Genomic DNA, 25685 nt, shown 5'->3' with positions numbered 1-25685 from the left:
GGAGGCCAGTGAACATACATCTAGGTGCATCATCCAAATTGTAATGTATGGAACATGCTAATCACCAAGGATAGTGCCAAAACCAAGCCCAGAATGATCATTTCTTTCTAAAGACTGCACATAGCTTCCAAGCTGAGAGCCTCGACAACGTTCAAAATCAAAATCTGCTGATTGTGTCAGATTTAAAACCTATTTCAAGCCACTCAATGCCAAGGAAATATAAAAGTCTTTATCTGTAGCTGTAATATTATCTCTGCCACCAAAATACAGAGTTCTAAAATGGACTGTTGAGATAATATTTTACATTTATCAGACTCTTTCTTCTTAAAAATCCCAATTAAAACCATATCTAATTATATACAAAACCACTGAAATGTAGCCACCTCTAGGGTGAAGGACATGCAGGACACCACACAGAGGTAGAAAGCCCTGACTCTCAGCAAAAAAACTTCAGTGTCAACAAAAAGCAGAGAGCACCTCTGTTTATAAGTTTCAGAGTAGCAGCCGTGTTAGTCTGTATTCACAAAAAGAAAAGGAGTACTTCTGGCACCTTAGAGACTAAAATTTATGTGAGCATAAGCTTTCGTGAGCTACAGCTCACTTCATTGGCAGCTTATGCTCAAATAAATTTGTTAGTCTCTAAGGTGCCACAAGTACTCCTTTTCTTTCTGTTTATAAGGTTATCTTGAAAACATACCACCACTTCAACGTACCATCACAGTAAATCACACTGTCCTCAGTTTTGCTAGTTGAGAAAAATCTAAGAGCTAAACATAAGGAAAAAAGAAACACAAACTCATAACAGCCCATGAAAGATAGCTACTGAGACAAACAATTAGCTAGAAGAAGAAACTGAACTGAAAGGCCAGTATTGAGCACCTGTTTATATACAGTGGGTGTACATTTTTCATCAATCAGTGCACAAGCAGGTAGTGTACATTTTTTCAGTAGCTCCCAAGCCCACACACACACACACCTTAATCCAAAAGTGAAGATCTATGCATCAGACTTAAGAATTAATTTGTTGTCCATTTCATATATTACAAAACTGTTAAGTCAGAGTATTAACATTCTTTTACTGCATCTGTGGCCTTTTAAATTCTTGATAGCTTCCTAAAGTCATCTCTCTTCTATATCTTATATAATACAATGAATAAAAATAAGCAATGATAATGAATATATTTAGAGTGATACAAGAAGTCTGAAGAGTAGAGAGAACCCCTTCCCTTGGATATAAACTGTGCAACCTCACAGAACACAAGAGGTTAATCCAGCCCAGGATTTCATTCTATTCTTTCAGAGGAAAGAAATCTCAGTTTAAATTGTGCCGTTTTAACCACTAGATTAAGCTTTTGAACACACTACTTTTTAAACTTCAGCATTCACTGGCTACTGTTGTTCTATAAATAAGTTAATTAATTGAAGTATAAGATTCCCTTTTTAATGAACTGAACATAACTCCTGTGTTTCAGAGTAACACTTCACATTCAAAAAGATTAAAGACAAAAATCAAAAATATGACCACAAATTTAAATAAATGGTTTATAAATGCAGTATGCATTAATTAAAGAAAACCTTTTAAGAATCTTCGAGGGTTGTTTTAATTCCTCAGCCATAACTTCTAATTTTCCAAGGTCTATCATTTTCTTTGATTTCTTTGTTTTCTTTCTTTTTGGGAAAATAATGTACTTAATCCCAGCTTTTCGAGCTTTCTCAACAAGAACGATGTCATCATCAGTATCCTCTTGTCTTCTAAAAATAGGTATTCTTTCCATTGGTAAGTCTACTTGTGCTGGTAAAGGCTCATCACAGCTTTTAGTCAATAGGTGCTTAGAAGGGGAGCTTTTCTCAATCTCTGTCTCAACCGCTCGCTCAGATAGCTGTCCCTTCATAACCTTCAACTCTTTCATGCTAGTTTTGAAATTAGTAGAAATCTTTAACACTGTTTTGCCTTTGAAAGCAGACGCATCTGGTGCAGAGGCTGATCTTTTAATAAAACTTATCTGTTAGAAAAAAGAAAGCTGAATTTATTTGCTGTTCATTTGAAACAATATTTATGTATTACGTTTACACAATTTTAGTAGATTGGATTTTAGTATTTAATTTAAAAATAATAAAAAAGATATATAATTTCATAGAGGCTATACTATTCAAAACATTTTTAAAATAGTATTTAACCTAAAAAAACTACATTATATCTACATTTGTCAACATGTTTTTGAAAATATGTAAGTCTATGCAGTAATACATCATTATTTGAAGATGACAGGTGTTAATCTTAACAGCAAAGTTTTACAAGGAACCAGAGATGAAGATGCAGCATTCATATCTTTTATTCAAGTTTAATTTTATTCAAACCAAAAGATTTATACCCATGGAGCCACCATTCATAGAACCGTGTATTGAGACAGGCATGGAATCAGGACTAGTGAGAGACTGTTTGTCCTAGACACATGGAAAGAGAGACAAGATGAGAGGAATGTGGTTTAACTAGGCCAAAAATGTATTACTTATCTGGGAACTACCTGGTGATAATTTGTACGATGTAGACCATGATTCCTACCTTAATGATTTCTACCTGTTCGAGTGCTGCCATCAGCCACCCTACCCCTCCACAACTAGTCTCAGCCCATTGCTGTGACCCCAATCACTGTCCCTTGTATGAGGATTAATGAGCTAGGGAAAGAGGGTTGTCTCCTCATTGTACTAGACATTAGGAGTCCCAAGCCCATTCCCCAGCTACTTTAGGGAATGTGTTTGTAAAAGATATGACAATTTCCTGCACTATCCTTGAAAAACCTTACTGAATCAAGTGTATGTATCTTTGGAGTACATTTTATTAATGCAAAGTTCATGTATTATTGTGGGTCTGGATGGTCAAAGAACCATATTGCACAGTGTGGCAGACAAAAACAGTCTATTGGGACATATGAAATGAATTTTCTGGGAAGTATCTATGGGAGATGAATGCAAATTCCCTACCTCCAATTATGCAAATACCCAGCCTTTTGAAGCTACCCCCTGAGGGGAGGGCATTTGCCTGCTGGTCACCTGTTACATGAGGACAACATCAAAGATCCATGCTGTATCAAGAAAGATTGCACTATACATAGTTGTTCCCATTCTGAGCCAAGGCTGGTATGAACTTCTAACCACAGAAAAACCCCTTTGAAGGACTAGCTCCTATCAGTTCCCTTGTTGCAGTTGGAGGTGATCTCTGGTACGCTTATTAGCATGCACATAGGTTCTTATGTTGTTTGAATATGTTTTCTCTCTAATGCTTTCACTTTAAGATTAAATGTGCTTGCTTAGAAAGAGCTGTGTGGTAATTTGTAACTGCTGGCAATTACAGCAGTTCATAACCTTTGGAAAGAAAACAAAGCACAGACCCTAGTCTGGTAAGGCAATCTGGCTTGCTGGGTATATCAGAGTATAGGCAGGGAACTATACAGCCTGGAAAAACCCCAGTCAGGAGGAAGAGAGGTGATGACTGAGGAGCCGGGAGACTAGAGTAGGTGTCCTCAAGGGACCACAGAGGGTAAATACAAGTGCAGTTGTCCTAAACTGTGACATCCTTCCCCTAAATCCACTTCCAATTCTGATTTATCAGGAAACTGGATGCTCTTTGAGATGAGTACCTGCACTGGACACCTTATACCTGCTAAGTTGTATAAAACTTGACCCATAGCTCCAGGCTTACCCTGTTAGGTCTCTGAGTTGCTCTGGGGAAGATGAAAAATCCCACCCCATTCTAGCAACTCTGGCAGTGAGAGAAAAATCCCTTTCCTGTCCTCAAAAAGGTGACCACCACAATGCTCACAGCAGACCAAAAACCCAGTCCTCTGCTAATCCCAGGGATGGGAGGGTGGGGAGCTGCTAACTGGGCATAAGAAGGGGCTCAGACTGGAGGGACTAGTTTATATATCCTCCACTAGATGTGCAGAAGACAATGGTTTATCTTAGCCCCATTGGCTTGCCCACCATCTGCTCGGGCCCACCTCAACCAGGTCCTGCAAGAGGATGCGCCCTGCCTGCCCTCCACCCCAGACCATCCGGACCTTTTCATTGGGTTCCTGCCCCGTGGACCCAACCGGCCCCCCCACCCCTTCACTGTGAGCCGGCTGCACTACTTGCAGCTGGTTCATTTCCAGACCGCGCCAAGGAAACATCTCCTTCACACCCTTCACTTCCTCACCCTTGTGCTCCACACCCTTCACTTCCTCACCCTCGTGTCCCGCCCTGACACAAAGTGGCAAGACCTCCTGCCACCTTTAAAGGGTGAGGAACCCTGGTGGGCCAGCCCATACTCTACCCTGGTCCCGAGGCTCGCCGGGGATATCAGTTGGCAGCTCCTTCATGGGGCTGTGATCACGGCCATGTATTTGGCACGGTTTACCCTTGCCCCGACACCTGCCCCTTCTGCAGCGCGAGGGAGACCCTGGCACATGTTTACTTGGAGTGCACCAGGTTGCAGCCCCTATTCCAGCTCCTCACAAATATTTTGTTACGTTTCTGGCTACACTTTTCTCCTCACCTCCCTATCTATGCACTCCCTATCCATGGCCCAACAAAGCCATGGGACCTCCTGGCCTCCTCCTGGTTCTGGCTAAAATGACCATCTATAAAACCAGCGAGAGGAGGTTGGCCAATGGAAACTCCTGTGACTGTGGGGCCTATTTCCAATCTTCTGTCCGTTCACGCATCCAGGCAGAGTTCCTCTGGGCAGCATCCACTGACTCCCTTGACGCCTTCGAGGAGCAGTGGGCGCTGTCTAGGGTTCTCTGTTTGACCCTTTGACCGCACTCCTGTTCCTTTTATTTTATTAGTTGTCCCCCCCGAAATCACTTGGCTTCCAGGTCCTGTGGATTCCCCCCTTAGGCTGGAGGGGGGACCCTTTAGCAGTGGGCGGGCTTCCGCCCATCCACTTCCTGGATCCCAATAGAATCTGAGGTGATGCCTTCTCCCCCCACACACACATCTGGAGGGGGGTACCCCCAAAGGAGCTACTACCCTTTCTTCCCCACCAGTCCAGACAAAGTTTCCCCACCTTGAGGTTGCAGGGATTGCAATTTGTGCTACAGGGAATCAGAGTCAAAGTTTGAAGGGAATGGTACACTGCTATACTTTGTGTAAACAGAAAAACCACAACCTGATTACATCCAGGATACAGACCAGCTATTACACACTGGTGTTTAAATTGAATAATTATAAATCAGGTACAATTTGCAATAATAAAAGTATGCTTTGCCATAAGTTTTTACACTATTAATTCCAATTCACTGGTCTATTTTAAAAATGTACACAGACTGCTGAGTAGCCCTGCCATGCAGACTGACCTGAGCTTTCCAGTGTACGCAGCTCAAGCGCAGCCCTGCTATGCCAGAGCTTCAAGGGGTTCAAGGCTTCCTGCTGCTAAGCTGGGAGCCTGGCAGTCCAGGAAACCTGACTCAGGCACGGGCTCTCAGGATTTCCAGGGTTCCCACCTCCTCAGCAAGGAGCCTGGAAGTCCTGATTCTAACTGGGGCTCAGTTCCTGGTTCTATGGCTGGAAGCCCTGAGAACCCCAATCTCATGACCAGGTCGTGGGCCAGACCTAGGAGTCAGAACTAGATTCTGCAGTCATGAGATAGGAGTGAAGAGTCAGCTGGGTCAGGATACCGGGAGGTAAGAAGCAGGAGACAAATTGGAGATCAGAACCACGAGTCAGGAACCAGAGTCAGACCAGGTCAGAATATCAGAGTGTCAGTGGCAGAAGCGAAACTGGAAGTCAAGAACCACAAGTCATATGCCAAGAATCAAACCTGGTCAGGATGCCAGAAAAATCAAGCTGGGGAAGTGGGAAGCAGAGTGGAGCCCAATTGTTCAGGCAGCTTCCTGTTCCTGCTTCTGACTTAAGTAAGGCCAGTGGGCCAATCAGCCACTCTGGCGCTCTGCCAGCTGGACCTCAGGGATGGAGCCTCACACTGGGGCTGGGCTTTGTGGGTCCCAGGTAAGGAATTGTCAGCAGGCTGCTAGGTGGAGGGTTGAAGTATGCCTGTTCCCATGCGTCCTGTGGGCCTGGATTCAAGACTCACAGGTCATATCACCACCCCTTCCCCCAAGGGCACTCTCCAGGCGACATGGGTTCAGGTTTCTCAGGGTGGCTCCCATGGAAGGCCCAAGCCAGGATGGGAGTATGAATGTTTTCAGCTGGCTCTGAAGTGCATTTTCTGAGCCATAACCCTCTCAATCAGTTAAGTACCATAATTTGCCCTGCTCGATCTTAGAGTTGAGAACTTAATGAACAATGTATTCCTCTGACCCTGTACTTTCACCGGTAGGAGCAATGATTGGGTTCTTTGGAATGTATGGTTTTAGAAGCAAGACATGGAACATGGGGTGAACTCTGAGGGATCAAGGGAGCTGGAGCTCGAAGGTGACTGGGTTGATTTGTCACCATATCCTGTACGAGCCAAGGAATCGGTGGCCTGAGAGGATCTGTCCATGCAGATGTGTGCTGTAGAAAGCCATACCTTTTGTCCTACAGATCATGCAGGGCTCTGTTATCTACTCTTGTCCACATACTTTTTGTAGTCTTCCTTCACCTTTTCAAGGTGTCCCATCACTTCATCTTGTATGCGATAGATGTATTGCACTAGGTCCAATGCAGAGTTGGCGGAAGATGTGGGTAGCTATGGTGCCATCAGGGGTGGTACCCACAGTTGATAAAGAAGGAGCTGTGGCCTGTGGATGCATGTTCTGCATTACTGTACAAGTACTCAGCACAGGGAAACAGTGAAGACCATGGTTGATGTGGCATCATAAGTATCGTTTGAGGATCTGGTTGATTCTGTTTGGCTGTTAGACTGAGGATGGTAGGCAGAGGACAGGTGCACATGGACTCCTGTTTAATGAAGGGCTTCATGTCAGAAGCAGGCAGTAAACTGTGGTCCCAAGTTGGAAGTGATGTGATACCAGAGACCATGAAGGCAGACTACATAGTTTATGCAGAGTCAGGTGGTTTCACCCACAGAGGGTAAACCCATGCAAAGAATGAAGTGAGCCCTCTTAGCAAAGCAATCTATCACTATCAGAATGGTCATGAACCCACTGGATTCTAGCAGTTGCACCACAAAGTCTAAGGAAATGTCCCTCCAGGGCCAAGATGAGGAATCCAGAGGTTAGAGGAGACCACACAGTTTCTGGCATGAAATCTTGGTGTGGACGCACATCTGGCAGGAAGCTATAAAGGTCTCTATTGTGGGGTGCATTCAGGGCCACCAGAAGAAACAGAAAGAAAAGGAGTACTTGTGGCACCTTAGAGACTAACAAATTTATTAGAGCATAAGCTTTCGTGAGCTACAGCTCACTTCATCGGATGCATTTGGTGGAAAAAACAGAGGAGAGATTTATATACACACACACAGAGAACATGAAACAATGGGTTTATCATACACACTGTAAGGAGAGTGATCACTTAAGATAAGCCATCACCAGCAGCAGGGGGGTGAAAGGAGGAAAACCTTTCATGGTGACAAGCAAGGTAGGCTAATTCCAGCAGTTAACAAGAATATCAGAGGAACAGTGGGGGGTGGGGTGGGAGGGAGAAATACCATGGGGAAATAGTTTTACTTTGTGTAATGACTCATCCATTCCCAGTCTCTATTCAAGCCTAAGTTAATTGTATCCAGTTTGCAAATTAATTCCAATTCAGCAGTCTCTCGTTGGAGTCTGTTTTTGAAGCTTTTTTGTTGAAGTATAGCCACTCTTAGGTCTGTGATCGAGTGACCAGAGAGATTGAAGTGTTCTCCAACTGGTTTTTGAATGTTATAATTCTTGACGACTGATTTGTGTCCATTCATTCTTTTACGTAGAGACTGTCCAGTTTGGCCAATGTACATGGCAGAGGGGCATTGCTGGCACATGATGGCATATATCACATTGGTAAATGCGCAGGTGAACGAGCCTCTGATAGTGTGGCTGATGTGATTAGGCCCTAGGATGGTATCCCCTGAATAGATATGTGGACAGAGTTGGCAACGGGCTTTGTTGCAAGGATAGGTTCCTGGGTTAGTGGTTCTGTTGTGTGGTGTGTGGTTGCTGGTGAGTATTTGCTTCAGATTGGGGGGCTGTCTGTAAGCAAGGACTGGTCTGTCTCCCAAGATCTGTGAGAGTGATGGGTCGTCCTTCAGGATAGGTTGTAGATCCTTGATGATGCGTTGGAGAGGTTTTAGTTGGGGGCTGAAGGTGATGGCTAGTGGCGTTCTGTTGTTTTCTTTGTTGGGCCTGTCCTGTAGTAGGTGACTTCTGGGTACTCTTCTGGCTCTGTCAATCTGTTTCTTCACTTCAACAGGTGGGTATTGTAGTTGTAGGAATGCATGAGAGAGATCTTGTAGGTGTTTGTCTCTGTCTGAGGGGTTGGAGCAAATGCAGTTATATCGTAGCGCTTGGCTGTAGACTATGGATCGAGTGGTATGATCTGGATGAAAGCTAGAGGCATGTAGGTAGGAATAGTGATCAATAGGTTTCCGATATAGGGTGGTGTTTATGTGACCATCGCTTATTAGCACCGTAGTGTCCAGGAAGTGGATCTCTTGTGTGGACTGGTCCAGGCTGAGGTTGATGGTGGGATGAAAATTGTTGAAATCATGGTGGAATTCCTCAAGAGCTTCTTTTCCATGGGTCCAGATGATGAAGATGTCATCAATGTAGCGCAAGTAGAGTAGGGGCATTAGGGGACGAGAGCAGAAGAAACAGGACATTCAATCGTAAGGTTTTATATCACCCTAAACTGTCCTGCCAGGGTGGAGGCATGGGACAGTTGAAAAACCACCACTCTTGCAGGTCCTGGGGAAACACAGATGCAGTCACTTTTAAATGTGATCCCCTCCTGGGTGTCATGTGGTTCTCGGTTGATAATGGCTATCTGATGGGGTGAAATTCCAGAGACAGGCAAAGTGGATGCGTGCAAGCAGGTTCTGGCAGCAACTCGCATTGAGGAAATTATGGGACTTGAGTATGTTGGCTGGTTCTGGACTGGAGCCCTCCTGAGTCACAGCCACATCTTCAGGATAAAGTGTTGGCCTTGCCATTTCTAGTTCCCGGCTGGTAGGTCACGATAAAGTTGAACAAGGAGAAAAATAGGGCCTACCAAAGCTGTTGTTGGTTTAGGGCCTTGGCCCTGGCACAGGTACTTCAGGTTCTTATGATCGGTAAACACTTGGATCCGAAGACAGACCCATTCCAAGTAGTATCCTCACTCTTCAAAGGCGATCTTAATTGCCAGGAGCTCCTTCTCCAAGATTTTATAGTTACTCTCTGCAGGGATAAGCTTCCTCAAACAGTAGGAGATGGGGTGCAGTATTTTTTCCTCTATGCCTTTGTGAGAGGACTGCCCCGATTGCCATACTAGAAATGGCTTCCATAATCAAAGCTTGTATCATGTCTGGGAGGGTCAATACAGGAGCAGTGGTGATGGCAAGCTTCAACTGTTCAAAGCCATGCTGGGCCTCTAACAAACAATGGAACAAGGCATTTTTCCAGAGTAGGACAGTTAGGGGCTTGGCTTGTTTTGAAAAATTCAAAATGAATCTCTAGTAAAAGTTCACAAAGCCTGAAAAATATTACAGGTCATGCACACATCAGGGGGCTCACCAGTCGCAGACAGCCTGGACCTTGCATGTATCATCTTGATTCCTTCTGGAGACAGGATGAAACCCAGGAATTCAGAAGAAGTCTGATAGAATGTGCACTTGTCAAGTTTAGCATATAGTCTGTGTTGCCGTAGTCTCTCTAGGACTGTACAGACATAAGTAGTGTGTTGGTCCAGATCACCTGAGATCAATATATTATCTAAATATACTATCACAATCTGATCCAGTAGGTCTTGTAGCACATTGTAAATGAAGTGCTGGAACATTGCTGGGGCACTAGTCAGTCTAAATGGCATCGCTAAATATTTAAGTGGCCATAGCAGGTCTGAAAGGCAGTATTCCATATATCCCCTTCTCAGATACAGATGAGACTGTAAACTCTTTGGAGATCCAGTTTAGTGAATATGCGGGCAGCATCCACATGATCCAAGAACTCAGGGATCAGGGTAGTGGGTAACGGTTCCAGATTGTTATCATATTTAGGGCTCAGTAATTGTCCCAACGTGGAGGGAGGCTTTTTGCATTGTTATTCTCAAAGACATAGTTCTGGTGCTTGGGAAGTAAGTTCCATCATTCCCCCAGCAAGTGTTTTAATGGAGGCGACTACACCTACTTGAACCTACTTGGGTTTGGATACAACATTCACTGGTCCCTGACCATGCTGTCCACCAAATTCTGACAGGAAAATGACCTTCTGCGCTCGCCAGTGAATGAGGTGCAGCCAGGAGATGCCAAGGATCTGGGAAAATGCAGGGAATAGCATTATTTTCCTGTGTTCCTCAATAATGGTCTCCATTGGGAGAACATCTTCCACAACTAGACCTGAAGACAGTTTCATCAACAGTTTCAATCATGTCAGGCATGGCCTTGTGCAGCAGGAATCTGTAGGGCCCAAGCTGTACCTGCATCCATTAAATTGTCCACTGCTCCAAAATTGATGAGGGCCTGTTCGAGGGACATCTGTTGTGGGTCCCCCAGGATATGCAGCTGGATAGACACTGCAAATGAGAAACCCCTGGATAGGGCTCAGGATGTGTGTCAGTAAGGGACTAGGGTATGGGGAAGTTCTCTTCTCTAAAGGCCCAAGCTGGTTCCCACCACCATGCCTGGACCAGATTGTTTCCCATGCTCCTCAGCATTCATACTGCCCAGGCTGAGATAGGGTGGCCAGGTTCACCATAGTAGAAGCACAGATGGCATTGACGAAGCTGTTCCTTTTCTTCAGCTGTGAATCACTGATGAGCCAGACTGGTTTGGCGAGTGATAGAGAAAGTCACAGTACACAGATAGGAGGGCTGCAGGAAACCGCTTTTCTCCTCCCTTTGTTCTCGCAACCAATTATCTGTGTGGATGGTAAGGTCCACAAGGCATCTGAGCCTGTAGGTATCTCTATGTGGGCCAGTTCATCTTTGATTTCTTCCCACAAGCTCAACTGGAATTAGTACAGCTGTGCTGCTTCATTCCACTCTGTATCCGCTGGGAGGCAGTGGAAGTGCGCCGCTTAGGAGGCCACTGTGCTGTGTCTCTGCTGGAGTCCCTCAGGATGGCCTCAGTCATTTGAGCTGGGTCATGGAAGATGGTTGACATCAAATAGAAAAAGCCAACCCAGTTTGACAGCACTGGGATATGGGACTACCAGCTGCAGGGAGGCCCAGTCTAATGCATCTCCTGTCAGCAGGCTGATTACCAAGGCTATCTTGGCGCAATTAGAGGCATATATTTGGGGATGTATCAGAAACATAAGGCATCATTGGTTCATGAATCCCTGGAACAGCCGGGGGTTCCCATCGAACCGTTCAGACAAGGGTATCAAGCCCCTGTTCAGGGCAAGGCACTGCAGGCTGTGTTAGCCGCACAGTATTTTTCATATTGAGCTGCCTTGCTTGCTCCTGAAGCTGCTGGTTGTCTGAGGTCAGCGGCACAACTTGGGCCTGCCTGGAGGGAGAGGGCCCATTTGAGCAACTCCGGTGCTTCTGGTGGTGCTGCTGGTTTCATCCTTCTCACTCTGGGATAGGTCTGCAGGGTTAGTCTGGTCCAAATAACCTGTCACATCTGGGTCACAGGCAGCCAGACTTAGTAGTCAGAGCCAGAATTGGCAGTCACAAGACGAGTCAAAAGTCCACTAGGCCACAATATCAGGAGATCAGAAGTAGGAGACAAACTGGAGATCAGAACCACAAGTTGGGAACTAGAGTCTGGCTGGGTCAGGATACCTTGACATCAGAGACAGAAGACAAACTGGACATCAGAATCATGAATCAGGAACTAGAGTCAGGCCAGGTCAGGATACCCGAGGGTCAGAGGCTGAAGCAAAACCATAAGTCAGGAACCACAAGTCAGATGCCTGGAGTCAAGCCAGGTCAGGGTGCCAGGAAATCAAGCAGGTGGAGCAGTTGCAGGAAGCACAAGACAGAAAGTCCAGAGCAAGGTGGAGCAGGCCAATCAGTCCCTCTGGGACTCCGCCAATCAAACCTCAGGTTCCAAACCTCACACTGGGGATGAGCTTTATGGGTCCTGGTGAGTGATTGTCAACAAACTGCTAGATGGAAGGTTGAAAATTGGCTGCTACCATGAACACTGCAGGCCTGGGTTTGAGAACCATGGGTCGTAACACCCAATACATTTTAGCATTTCAATATTTGATTTAATTCTGAATAACAAAACCAAATTTTTCAAAATTTCTTGCAAACCAGAAACCCTAAAAAATGTTTTAGAAACAGCAACATATTGTGTTCCTGAAATGAAATAAATTCCCAGGTCCAGCAGTAGTGCAGCAGTGAAACTGACAAGCATGTCAGTTTCAGTAAGCAACTGCTGAGGCTCCTTGCCCCAGTGTTGGGTACCCCAGAGCACCAAGATTCCCAAGCCATCTTTGGAGTTGACTTCCCAAGGAGGTGGGAAGCCCTACTTCTTGCCAGTTGCTTTCACATTCTCCTCCCCACCATACACACACACCCCTTCCAGGCACCACATTACATCCCCTGCAATCTATTCACAATCCCTCCCCTGGTAGGAAAGGGTCATCTTAAATAGAGTCCACAAACTGATCTGCCTTAATAAAATATTACCCTTATAATGCTGTTAAGGTCAAAGTCTTGCATAGGTTGTATGATTGGTAAACAAAATATGCATAATTTATTGCTGTCTTATGCAATTTGAGAGGTTGCTCAAAATATTATTTATTTCTATAGTACCTTAAATGTGCATGGCACTTTACAGATAGAAAAAAAAACCCCACAATGTTGCTATTCCAATCTGGTAAGAATCTAAGAAGCAAACCTTTACTCACAGATCTTGTCCAACTTATATGTGATTAAGTAGGTAAAAACTATTCACATGAATAAAGGCGCTAGCCAATTCCCTCTGAAGTCAACAGGAGACTCTCAATACAGACCTCCAGCTTTCTGTTTTGATATTAAAAGATTCCATGCAATCCACTTGAAAGAGAACTTTGATTTAGTCTCATTTTTTTTAAATTAAGCAGAAAGGAAAACTTTAGAAAAGCAGTTAACTTTAAATATTTCTTATATAATATTATTATGCTGGAAGTGTTCTTTCTTAAAATTTACTGCAGATCGAAATAATCAAGCACCAAAAGGATAAAAATTGGTCTATAAAATCTAAAGGAAAAAATAAATAAAAGTGACTAAATTATAGTACCTTTAATTTTTCAGCGGCATAAAAATCTAGGCAGGAATGGCATCTTCTTAGTGTGCTTTTTGCCTATAAATAAAGTAAAATGAAAATAGGTCTATCATAGTCCATGCCGAGTAAAAGTGGAGTCTTCATTTACTCAAATCTTAATTACATAATTTTCAATAAGAATGATAGTTCTTCCTGACAAATTTTCTGTTTTAGAGCTGGTTTTATGATATGAATTTATGCAAAAACTATGTTAACACAACACTAGGATTACAAAGTTAAAATTAAAACAAAAGGAAGAATACATTAAGTGGCTATGTTACACATATTTCTTATGATCAAATCTTGGTTTTCTTGCTAGATATGGAGCCTAATATAGCTCTAGTTATGTTATTAAGTACATACCGTAAAATATTACCACAAACAAAAAATTTAGTTAGTTTAATATCTTAGGTTGCATGAGGACACACTCACCTCTCTTAAATCTTGAAAGCATGTAAATAAGAAGCTAAAAGTAAAGTCTCTAACATTCTTTCCCACCTTCACATTACCTACAATGTGGTCAATGACACACTCCAATAGTCTATAGGGTATTCACTTCATCTCCAACAAGTATAAAAGAGCAACTGCATCCAATTCATAATCTAATGCAAAAACTTAATAGTGACCTCATATGTTTTATATTTACAGATTAGCACATCTAACTATCACATAGTCCATTCATTTGGAAAATTATTCTGCCAAGATTGCCATCGCAGTTTTGCACGTGAGCGTGAGTTGGATGAAGCTGAGGTATATACTGCTTTTCAGTAGGTGTGTTCCAATGAGCTAATGCAATTGTACCAGCAGCAGCATGTATGCCTGCTGGGCTCCTGGTCAGGCCAGAATGTGCAGTGATGTCATTAAAGGGCTATTCTTCACTTGAAAATTAAATTAAGTTAGAACATGCCTTTGAGGAGTTTTATTAGTTAACCTGATGTTAAATGCTGCTTTGCAGTAGACAGTAAACTCAAGGACAAGGCATGTTTAACATTGTGTCAGCTTGTCATGGTTAAATATATGGTTCCAGTAGTTTACCCACAATCAGCTGACACAATGTTAAACACAGAGATACTTGACTGCAAAGGCATGCTTAACAACATGTTAGTTAACATGACTCAAAATTGTGTTCTAACACAACCTACCTTTCTAGTGAAGACAAACCTTGGATGATAAACTCCTTTCAGTTAAACTTCTTTCCAAAACAACTGTTAATTGCATTACAGAGAATCCTACAGTATCATATAATACTTTTATAGCAGTGTGACAGGGTGAACCAGGCCCTTTGAGGCTCCCCGCTGGAGGCCTCTCAGTCCTACCACACCTTGCCCCTGGAAAGGAGCAGTGAAGTTTGGTCCTCCAGGCTGCCTAGAAAGGCTGCAGGGAAGAAGCCAATCAGAATACAGCAGCCTCAGACAACAGGAGTTGCAGGGGCTAAGCAGGGCAGTTCCTGGCTGGGACAAGAAGGGGGAAAGACAGAGAAACAGTTAACTGACAAAAAGTATCTTTGAGTATAACAAATTTATCCAAAGATTACAAATGTTTTTGGTAAGCCCTTAACTCTTGAAAAGGAAGCAACTGGGAATAATTGAAATTGAAAGCTATCTTACTGAGATACATACATACCACCATATAATTGTAGATGTCAAGAGCATCCTCAGACTCTGAGTCTTCTTCATCTTGAAGGTCAGCAGAAAAGTCTTCAGTTACAACACCCTCAATAACATTGCTCTGTAATATTAACATATTTAATATTAATTTTACATTACTATTAAAATTTTAGTCAGCTACAGTAAAAATAGCAATATGCCAATTACTAAAGAACATACTATAATTAATCTAAAGTTTAGGGCTGTCAAGCGATTAAAAAAATAATTATGATTAATTGCACTGTTGAACAACAACAGTATACAATTTATTTAAATATTTTTGGATATTTTCTACATTTAAAATATATTGATTTCAGTTACAACACAGAATACAATGTGTAGAGTGCTCACTTTATATTATTTCATTACAAATATTTGCACTGTAAAAAAACAAAATAAATAGTAAAGGAGTACTTGCGGCACCTTAGAGACTAACAAATTTATTTCAGCATAAGCTTTCGTGAGCTACAGCTCACTTCATCAGATGCATTCAGTGCAAAATATTTTCCACTGAATGCATCTGATGAAGTGAGCTGTAGCTCACGAAAACTTATGCTCAAATAAATTTGTTAGTCTCTAAGGTTCTACAAGTACTCCTTTTCTTTTCGCGAATACAAACTAACACAGCAGCTACTCTGAAACCTGTCAAAATCAATAGTATTTTTCAATTCACCTAATACAAGTACTTTAGTGCAATATCTTTATCGTGAAAGTTGAACTTATAAATGTGAATTACGTACAAAAAATAACTTCACTCAAAAATAAAACAATGTAAAAATTTAGAGCCTACAAGTCCACTCAGTCCTACTTCTTGTTCAACCAGTCACTCAGACAAACAAGTTTGTTTACATTTGTAGGCAGTAATGCTACCCGCTTCTTGTTTACAATGTCACGTGAAAGCAACAACAGGCGCTTGCAGGGCACTGTTGTAGCCAGCATCACAAGATACTTATGTGCCAGATGCACTAAAGATTCATATTTCCCTTCATGCTTCAACCACCATTCCAGAGGGCATATGCCCAGGCCGATGACGAATTCTGCTCGATAATGATCCAAAGCGGTGCAGACCAATGCATGTTCATTTTCATTATCTGAGACAATTGCCACCAGCAGAAGGTTGATTTTCTTTTTTGGTGGTGCGCATTCTGTAGTTTCCACATCAGAATGTTGCTCTTTTAACTCTTCCGAAAGCATGCTCCTCCCTCTCAGATTTTGGAAGGCACTTCAGATTCTTAAACCTTGGGTCAAGTGCTGTAGCTGTCTTTAGAAATCTCACATAGGTACCTTCATTGTATTTTGTCAAATCTGCAGTGAAAGTGTTCTTAAAATGACCAAGTGCTGGGTCATCACCCGAGACTGCTATAACATGAAATCTATGGCAAAATGCGGGTAAAACAGAGCCGGAGACATGCAATTCTCCCCCAAGGAGTTCAGTCACATATTTAATTAACGCTTTTTTTTTTTAAACAAGCATCATCAGCATGGAAGCATGTCCAGTGGAATGGTGGCCAAAGTATGAAGGGGCATATGAATGTTTAGCATATCTGGCATGTAAGTACCTTGCAATGCCAACTTCAAAAATTCCATGCGAATGCCTGTTCTCACTTTCAGGTGACATCGTAAACAAGAAGCGGGCAGCATTACCTCCTGCAAATGTAAGCAAACTTGTTTGTCTGAGTGATTGGCTGAACAAGAAATAGGACTGAGTGGACTTGTAGGCTCTAAAGCTTTACATTGTTTTGTTTTTGAGCGCAGTAATGTAACAAAAAAAATCTACATTTGTAAGTGGTACTTTCATGATAAAGTGATTGCACTACAGTACTTATATGAAGTGAATTGAAAAATACTGTTTCTTTTGTTTATTATTTTACAGTGCAAATATTTGTAATAAAAATAATATAAAGTGAGTGCTGTACACTTTGTATTCTGTGTTGTAACTGAAATCAATATATTTGAAAATGTAGAAAAACATTCAAAAATATTTAATAAATTTCAATTGATATTCTATTGTTTAACAGTCGGATTAAAAGTGTGATTAATCATGATTAATATTTTTAGTTAATCACATGAGTTAACTGCGATTAATCGACAGCCCTACTAAAGTTTTTATAGAATTGCTATTTAGTTCACATTTAAGATGTGCAGACACTGCAGGCAGATTCTCTGTTGTGGTCAAAATCTATTTGGTGTGACAGCGAGTGAAGCTACCACCAAGCTGGCTGGTACTCCCTGATTCTCTAAACAGCTCCTCCATGGCCTTGGTAATTTATGCCACAGGCAATGGTCCTCAATGCACTATCTAACAGTTAGGGATAGGCAGAGCACAGCTCACTCTGGCTGTACCCCCTCATGATGAGACTGAGAGGGACTGGCATAGGAGCTAACTATCCCAGGTCTGTTCCTGCTGTAGACTCCCCTATGCATAAGAAAGAATGCCTCTTTTTACTGCATTTCTTGCACTGGATATTGTATATGGATTGCTGGCTTCTCTATAGCCACTGGTCCCAGCAAAGGTGCAGAGTAATGACTGAGTGCCAACACCAGGCACTAGATATGCCCATTAGCTTGGATGGCATGTCGGCTGTCAAACATGTTTGCATTACAAAGATTTTATTGCACAACAACATTACAAAGTTTAAAAACACACTGACATATTCTGAAATTGTTTTCTCTGTCCAAAATACTGGGGAGTGGGGAGGAGGGGTTATCACATTTTAATAGGAACTAGTGATAGGATTCTGTACAAGCAACTTTGTGTAAAGTAGCTTTGTAAGTTTTATTAAAAGAAAAAACACATTTAAAAACAATGTATTAGCATATAAAAGCATTATGTGGTAAAGGAAGTATATATTACAATGTAATTAAAATAAACACTATACGATATCAAAAGGTGGCCACTATAACATATAGCATAATTACTACTGGAAATTCTATTATTCCAGAAACTGAACTTAAAACCACAGCAAATTATGCAATACATACTATAACAACAGATCATATATATTATCATCTATAGATATTAATGCAGAAACTCTAATACAAACAGTAGTATAAATAACTACAGTTAGAGTGGTATATATCTTCAAAAAGTAACAACACACAGAAAACATTTAAAATATTTACCTCATACGTAGGAAATAAGGTTTCCTTCATGAAAGATAGTGGAGCAGAAAATTTTGGTGGAGCTGCAGCCCAAAACATTTTTAGAGTTCCTGGATAAACAGAAACCTTCAAAACCAACAAACTACAGTTAGCTACTAAAACCAAGCTAAACATTAAATGTCTTTACATTATTATTATCTGAATATAATTGTTTGGTGAAAAAATGCCAAAGTCCACTTAATATGCTTTTGAGGAAAGCTGCAAGCAGAATAATGAAATTTCAAGAGATGAAACACACTTCTACGGCAAAATAAACTATTCAGTGTAGCTCTCTAAATTTTTTAATTAGTTGTTAATTGGCATTTCTCAACCTAATGCTGGCATTGGCTATCATGCAGAAAAGTGAGGTCATTTTTGGCACTAGCAACATGAAGGAACTACAAGTTTCTAACCTGTTTTACTAATCATTTAACTATTAAAAGAAACCCTAATACTTAAAACAAATATTTTCAACTGTAAATATTAAAAGTTTTCCTTCTTATTGCTAAATCAATACTAAAGCAGATAAGAAACTGACTAGCAGATTCTCATGGCTCACACACTGCCAATGTTACAAATGATACAACTTTTCAGAAGATGGCAGGTTCTAGCATTTGGCTCAGACATGATCACTCTACTTAAAAACTTAGCTTTATAAAACTTTAAAGTAGGGCTGTCGATTAATCGCAGTTAACTCACGCAATTAACTCAAAAAATTAATTGTGATTAAAAATTAATCACAATTAATTGCACTGTTAAACAATAGAATACCAATTGAAATGTATTAAATATTTTTGGATGTTTTTCTACATTTTCAAATGTATTGATTTCTATTACAGCACAGAATACAAAGTTTACAGTGCTCACTTTATATTATTTTTTACAAATATTTGCACTGTAAAAATGATAAACAAAAGAAATAGTATTTTTCAATTCACCTCATACAAGTACTGAAGTGCAATCTCTATTGTGAAAGTGTAAATTACAAATGTAGATTTTTTTGTTACATAACTGCACTCAAAACCAAAACAATGTAAAACTTTAGCGCCTATACATCCACTCAGTTCTACTTCTTGTACAGCCAATCGTTAAGACAAGCAAGTTTGTTTACATTTACGGGAGATGCTGCTGCCTACTTCTTATTTACGTTACCTGAAAGCGAGAACAGGCATTTGCATTACACTTCTGTAGCTAGCATTGCAAGGTATTTACATGCCAGATATGCTAAATGTTTATATGCTCCTTCATGCTTCAACCACCATTCTGGAAGACATGCTTCCATGCTGATGATGCTCATTAAAAAAATAGCACATTAATTAAATTTCTCCTTGAGGGAAAATTGTATGTCTCCTGTTCTGTTTTACCCACATTCTGCCATATATTTCATGTTATAGCAGTCTCAGAGGATGACCCAGCACATGTTCGTTTTAAGAACACTTCCAATGCAGATTTGACAAAATGCAAAGAAGGTATCAATGTGAGATTTCTAGAAATAGCTACAGCACTCCACTCAAGGTTTAAGAATCTGAAGTGCCTTCAAAATCTGAGACGGATGAGGTGTGGAGCATGCTTTCAGAAGTCTTAAAAGAGCAACATTCTGATGCGGAAACTACAGAATCCGAACCACCAAAAAAGAAAATCAACCTTCTGCTGGTCGCATCTGACTCAGATGATGAAAATGAATATGCATCAGTCCGCTCTGCTTTCGTTATCAAGCAGAACCCGTCATCAGCATGGACACACATCCTCTAGAATGGTGGTTGAACCATGAAGGGACACATGAATCTTTAGTGCATCTGGCACATAAGTATCTTGCAACGCCAGTTACAACAGTGCCCCGCGAACGCCTGTTCTCACTTTCCGGTTATATTGTAAACAAGAAGCGGGCAGCATTATCTCCTGCAAATGTAACCAAATTTCTGTGACTGGCTGAAGCAGGACTGGGTGGACTTGTAGGCTCTAAAGTTTTACATTGTTTTATTTTTGAATGCAGGGTTTTTTTCTACATAATTCTACATTTGTAAGTTCAACTTTCACGATAAAGATATTGCACTGAAGTACTTGTATTAGGTAAATTGAAATATACTATTTCTTTTGTTTTTTACAGTGCAAATATTTGTAATCACAAATAAATATAAAGTGAGCACTGTACACTTTGTATTCTGTGTTGTAACTGAAGTCAATATATTTGAAAATGTAGAAAACATCCAAAAATTTAAATAAATGGTATTCTATTATTAACAGTGCAATTAATCATGTGATTAATCGAGATTAATTTTTTAATCGCTTGACAGCCCTACTTTAAAACAAACATTTTGGTTTATCTATGGCCTCAAATATTTCTTACCATCTTAAATATTTGTTGTTCAATGCAACCAAAACCTGTGCAGTTTCCCTTTAAATAATAAGTTGCCAAATTTAAAACAGATATAAGAAATACTTTTTAGCAAAATGCACACAGGGCATGTGCAATTAATTGCCTCATGATATAATTGAGGCCAACAGCTTAGGAAGATTCAAAAAAAAGTTTAGAAAAATGTATGGATAACAATAATATCCACAGGTTTCAGAGTAGCAGCGGGGTTAGTCTGTATTCGCAAAAAGAAAAGGAGTACTTCTGGCACCTTAGAGACTAACAAATTTAGTTGAGCATAAGCTTTCGTGAGCTACAGCTCACTTCATCGGATGCATTTGGTGGAAAATACAGAGGGGAGATTTATATACACACACAGAGAACATGAAACAATGGGTTTTATCATACACACTGTAAGGAGAGGTTTCAGAGCAGCCGTGTTAGTCTGTATTCACAAAAAGAAAAGGAGTCCTTGTGGCACCTTAGAGACTAACATGCATCCGATGAAGTGAGCTGTAGCTCAAGAAAGCTTATGCTCTAATAAATTTGTTAATCTCTAAGGTGCCACTGTAAGGAGAGTGATCACTTAAGATGAGCCATCACCAGCAGCGGGGGCGGGGGGGGAGGAGGAAAACCTTTCATGGTGACAAGCAAGGTAGGCTATTTCCAGCAGTTAACAAGAACATCTGAGGAACAGCGGGAGGTGGCGTGGGGCGGAGAAATAACATGGGGAAATAGTTTTACTTTGTGTAATGACTCATCCATTCCCAGTCTCTATTCAAGCCTAAGTTAACTGTATCCGGTTTGCAAATTAATTCCAATTCAGCAGTCTCTCATTGGACCCTGTTTTTGAAGCTTTTTTGTTGAAGGATAGCCACCCTCAGGTCTGTAATCGAGTGAACAGAGAGATTGAAGTGTTCTCCAACTGGTTTTTGAATGTTATAATTCTTGACATCTGATTTGTGTCCATTTATTCTTTTACATAGGTAGGTATCTTGGGAGACAGGCCAGTCCTTGCTTACAGATAGCCCCCCAATCTGAAGTAAATTCTCTCCAGCAACCACACACCACACAACAGAACCACTAACCCAGGAACCTATCCTTGCAACAAAGCCCGTTGCCAACTCTGTCCACATATCTATTCAGGGGACATCATCAGAGGGCCTAATCACATCAGCCACACTATCAGAGGCTCGTTCACCTGCACATCTACCAATGTGATATATGCCATCATGTGCCAGCAATGCCCCTCTGCCATGTACATTGGTCAAACTGCACAGTCTACTTAAAAGAATAAATGGACATATCGGATGTCAAGAATTATAACATTCAAAAACCAGTTGGAGAACACTTCAATCTCTCCAGTCACTCGATTACAGACCTGAGGGTGGCTATCCTTCAACAAAAAAGCTTCAAAAACAGACTCCAACGAGAGACTGCTGAATTGGAATTAATTTGCAAACTGGATACAATTAACTTAGGCTTGAATAGAGACTGGGAATGGATGAGTCATTACACAAAGTAAAACTATTTCCCCATGTTATTTCTCCCCCCCACCCCACCCCCCACTGTTCCTCTGATATTCTTGTTAACTGCTGGAAATAGCCTCCCTTGCTTGTCACCATGAAAGGTTTTCCTCCTTTCCCCCCCTGCTGCTGGTGATGGCTTATCTTAAGTGATCACTCTCCTTACAGTGTGTATGATAAACCCATTGTTTCATGTTCTCTGTGTGTGTATATCAATCTCCCCTCTGTTTTTTCCACCAAATGCATCCGATGAAGTGAGCTGTAGCTCACGAAAGCTTATGCTCTAATAAATTTGTTAGTCTCTAAGGTGCCACAAGTACTCCTTTTCTTTTAACCACTGACTGCAACAAAGTGCTGGGACCACGTCTGATCGAGTAAGGAAATTCCTATGTTCCCATGTAATAATATTTCATATAAAGAAATGGGGATGAGGGTGATTTATTAAAGCATATAAAAGACTGCATATTACAACATATAAATGACACATAAAATGTGTCATTATGTGTCACTGAATTCCTGAATGACACACACAAACAAAATGATTTAGGAATTTGTTTTCAGGCTCTGTGTAATTATTTGTAAAACTGCACAAACAGTGCACATTTTTATCAAAATTAGTTCTTACTTTCTCTCCTAACAGTTCCAGTCGTGGCTTTTCAACATAATAGGCAGCTATTTTTTGCCATTCTGTTAGACTTCTTGATGTATGTGGAGGCAAAACATTAATTCCATCTTTCTGATTATCCTGATGTAGTTCTGAAACAGGAACTCCATCATAACAAATTCTAAAGTGGAATAAAACATGAATAAACTACTCAAATGTCAGTTACTTGAAATATTAAGAAAAATAATGTAATGTTACTTAATTCAAATTTTAAATTAGTTTTCCTTGTGACTAAACCAAAGGTTAAGGAATAAATAAAATAAATAAAATTACTCAAGTTCTTTCCTAAGAAGGGGAGATGTCAGGAATAAAATGATTACCTGCCTTTGAGTAACTTGTGTTCTTCAAGATGTGTTGCACATGTCCATTCTACTGTAGGTGCGTGTGCACTATATGCACAGTTGTCAGAGAACTTTTTTCCTCAGTGGTATCTGTTGGGGCAGCTTGAACTCCCTCTGTTGCATACACTATTGCATGCTGGTATAAGAGAATGGAGCTCCCCCTAACTCCCCTCAGTTCCCCTCTCTATCAAGATCACCTAGTACGAAGGAAGGAGGAATGGACATGTGCAAAACTTCTCGAGGAACAACAGTTACAGAAAGGTAGGTAACAGTTTTTATTTCTTTGAGTCCTTGCACATGTCCATTCCACTGTAGGTGACTCACAAGCAGACAAACGTAGAGGTAAACTCGGAGTCTACCTGAATAGTGATTGAAGGACAACCTATCAAAAATTGGTATTGTCCCTGGACTAATGGGAAATGGCATAATGAGAAGCAAAAGTGTAAACTGATTACCAAGTCTCTGATTTACAAATAGCTATGATCAGCACTTGTGACAGGAAAGCCACTGGAGTTGCCTATGCTTTAGTAGAATGCATCAATACTCCAGCAACTAGTAGCATAAACAAATGCACAAAGAGATCCAGGATGAGATTCTCTAAGTGAAAACTTAACCCTGTCCATAACCGTAATGAACAGCTGTGTGGAGATTCTAAAGAACTTAGTACTCTCCAGATAAAAAGCTTAAGCCCTTCTCACATCGAACAAATGGAGTCTCTCCTCATCTCTTTGTACATGGGGTATCGGGAAGAATGTAGACAAAAAGACTGTCTGGTTATCATGAAAATTAAAGACTACCTTGATGACAAATTTTGGGTGAGGGCAGAGATAAATTTTATCCTTGTGGAAAACTGGGTAAGGAAGCTCTGACACTAGAACTCTCAAATTGCCCACCCTTCTGGCTGAGATAATGGCAAGCAAAAATGCTACCTTCACAGAGAGCAAGTTTCAAGGGGTTCAAATGGCAGTCCCATTAACTTTGCTAGAACCAAGTTCAGATCCCAAGGAGGGATAGGATCTTTGGCATGTGGGTACAATCTGATCAAACTCTTTAGGAATTTGGTAACAATGGGTTGAAGAAAAGGGATTTATTATCCACCAAGATGTGGAAGGCTGAGATAGCTGCCAGATGTACTCTTACAGAGCTAATCTCCAAACTCTGATGTTTTAGGTATAGAAGACAGTCCAGTACAAGATTCAGGGGTGCATGCTCTGGGAATATGCCTTTCTGACAGGATGAAATGGAGAAGCACTTCCATTTACTACGGTACATGCCCCTAGTTGAGGGTTTTCTGCTATTCAGAAACACTTCAAGGACATCCTTAGAACAGGATTCTCCAAAGCTGTGTTAACAATGCATTAGCAATGAAGCATCCATGCTGTCAGATGGAGGGCTTCTAGGCTGGGATGGAGCAGGCAGCCGCGGTCCTGCAAAATCACATCTAGATCCAATGGGAGAGACAGGGGCTTGACTGACAAGGTCAGTAGGGTCAAGAACCAGAATTGTTGAAGTCACGCTGGTGCTATAAGGATGAGACGAGCATGGTCTTGTTTGACTTTGAACAAAACTCTGGACAGCAAGGGAATCAGAAGGAAGGCATACAGGAGGGGGTCCTTCTAGGATAACAGAAAACACATGTCAACTAGCCTGGTCTGATACCTCCCCAGAACAAAACCAATGGTATTTTCTGTTAGACTTTGTTGTGAACAGGTCCTTGTTAGTAGTCCCCCAAAGCTGGAAGATGGATCTGGTGATATCAGAGCATAAAGACCACTCATGGTGATCAGAGAAGTCCTGCTCAATCAATCTATTAATTTATTCTGCTTCCCTACAAGGTAAGCAGCCCTGAGATTAACTGAATTGGTTATACAAAAGTCCCAGAAGCAAATTGCCTCCCAGCATTGCCTCCTGGATCGACTGCGCTCCTCCCTGTCTGTTTATGTAAATCATAATCGCAGAGTTGTCTGTTAGAATTAACAAATTCTTTCCATCTATATGTCAGAAGAAAGCTGAGCAGGCTAGTCACAAAGCTCTTAACTCCCTGACACTTATATGAGCAATCAGATCCCGAGGCAACCAGAGACCTTGAGTCTGCAGAGATCCCATGTGGGCCCTGCAACCCAGGGCTGATGCATCTCTGACTAAAGTGTGGGCTCATACCAGAGGGATAAAAGAGACCTCCACACAGACTTTCAGAAGGTCCATCCACCAATCCAGAGACAACAAAACTGACACTGGTACATGAACCATCTAGTCCAAATGATGATTACTTGGGGCTTTCCCTGACGCTAGCCATGCATGCAGCTTTCTGAGATGCAGCCTGGTGTGTTAACCCATATAGGTACACCTTGACATGCAACCCAGGAGGCTGAAGCATCTGTGTGTCATGGCGAGAGCCTATGCTTTCAGTCAAAGCACCTCAACAGTCTTGTCTGGCAATGAGGAAAAGGGCAGCACAGGATTCCAAGGTGGTAGCTGCTTCATGACTTGTGATGAGGAAGCCACACTTGTGACCTCAGTGCTCAGTAGTGGAGAACGATACTCTCGGTGCCAATGCCCCCAGAGCAATCTCATGACAAAAGATGAGATGATTGCGGGGAGGTCCTAGCAGAAGCAGGGACACCCCACAGTGTCCAGAACCACCAGAAATGGGCCTGGAACCGCACCTTGACTGGGCCATTGTTCCGTAGGAGGAGGAG

The 25685-nt window shown here is 41.4% G+C and overlaps 1 protein-coding gene across 6 annotated transcripts in view; it reads right to left on the bottom strand.

Moving 5' to 3' along the window:
- The window catches only part of TTC6 (tetratricopeptide repeat domain 6), a 146041-nt gene that overhangs the window by 82468 nt on the left and 37888 nt on the right, over positions 1–25685 (bottom strand). For all 6 annotated transcript variants that reach the window (XM_038407596.2, XM_043516730.1, XM_043516729.1 and 3 more), the window contains exons 7-11: positions 22607–22766; positions 18085–18189; positions 14939–15043; positions 13292–13354; positions 1576–2003 (exon numbers count right to left, since the gene is read on the bottom strand). In XM_038407596.2, the coding sequence (XP_038263524.1) occupies positions 1576–2003; positions 13292–13354; positions 14939–15043; positions 18085–18189; positions 22607–22766 (861 nt within the window). The remainder of the gene's footprint in view (positions 1–1575; positions 2004–13291; positions 13355–14938; positions 15044–18084; positions 18190–22606; positions 22767–25685) is intronic.

Source organism: Dermochelys coriacea, chromosome 6 (genome assembly GCF_009764565.3).
Source record: "Dermochelys coriacea isolate rDerCor1 chromosome 6, rDerCor1.pri.v4, whole genome shotgun sequence".
Classification (NCBI taxonomy): domain Eukaryota; kingdom Metazoa; phylum Chordata; order Testudines; family Dermochelyidae; genus Dermochelys; species Dermochelys coriacea.
The sequence above is the reverse complement of the archived record's forward strand: the minus strand, read 5'-3'. Positions and strand labels throughout refer to the sequence as shown.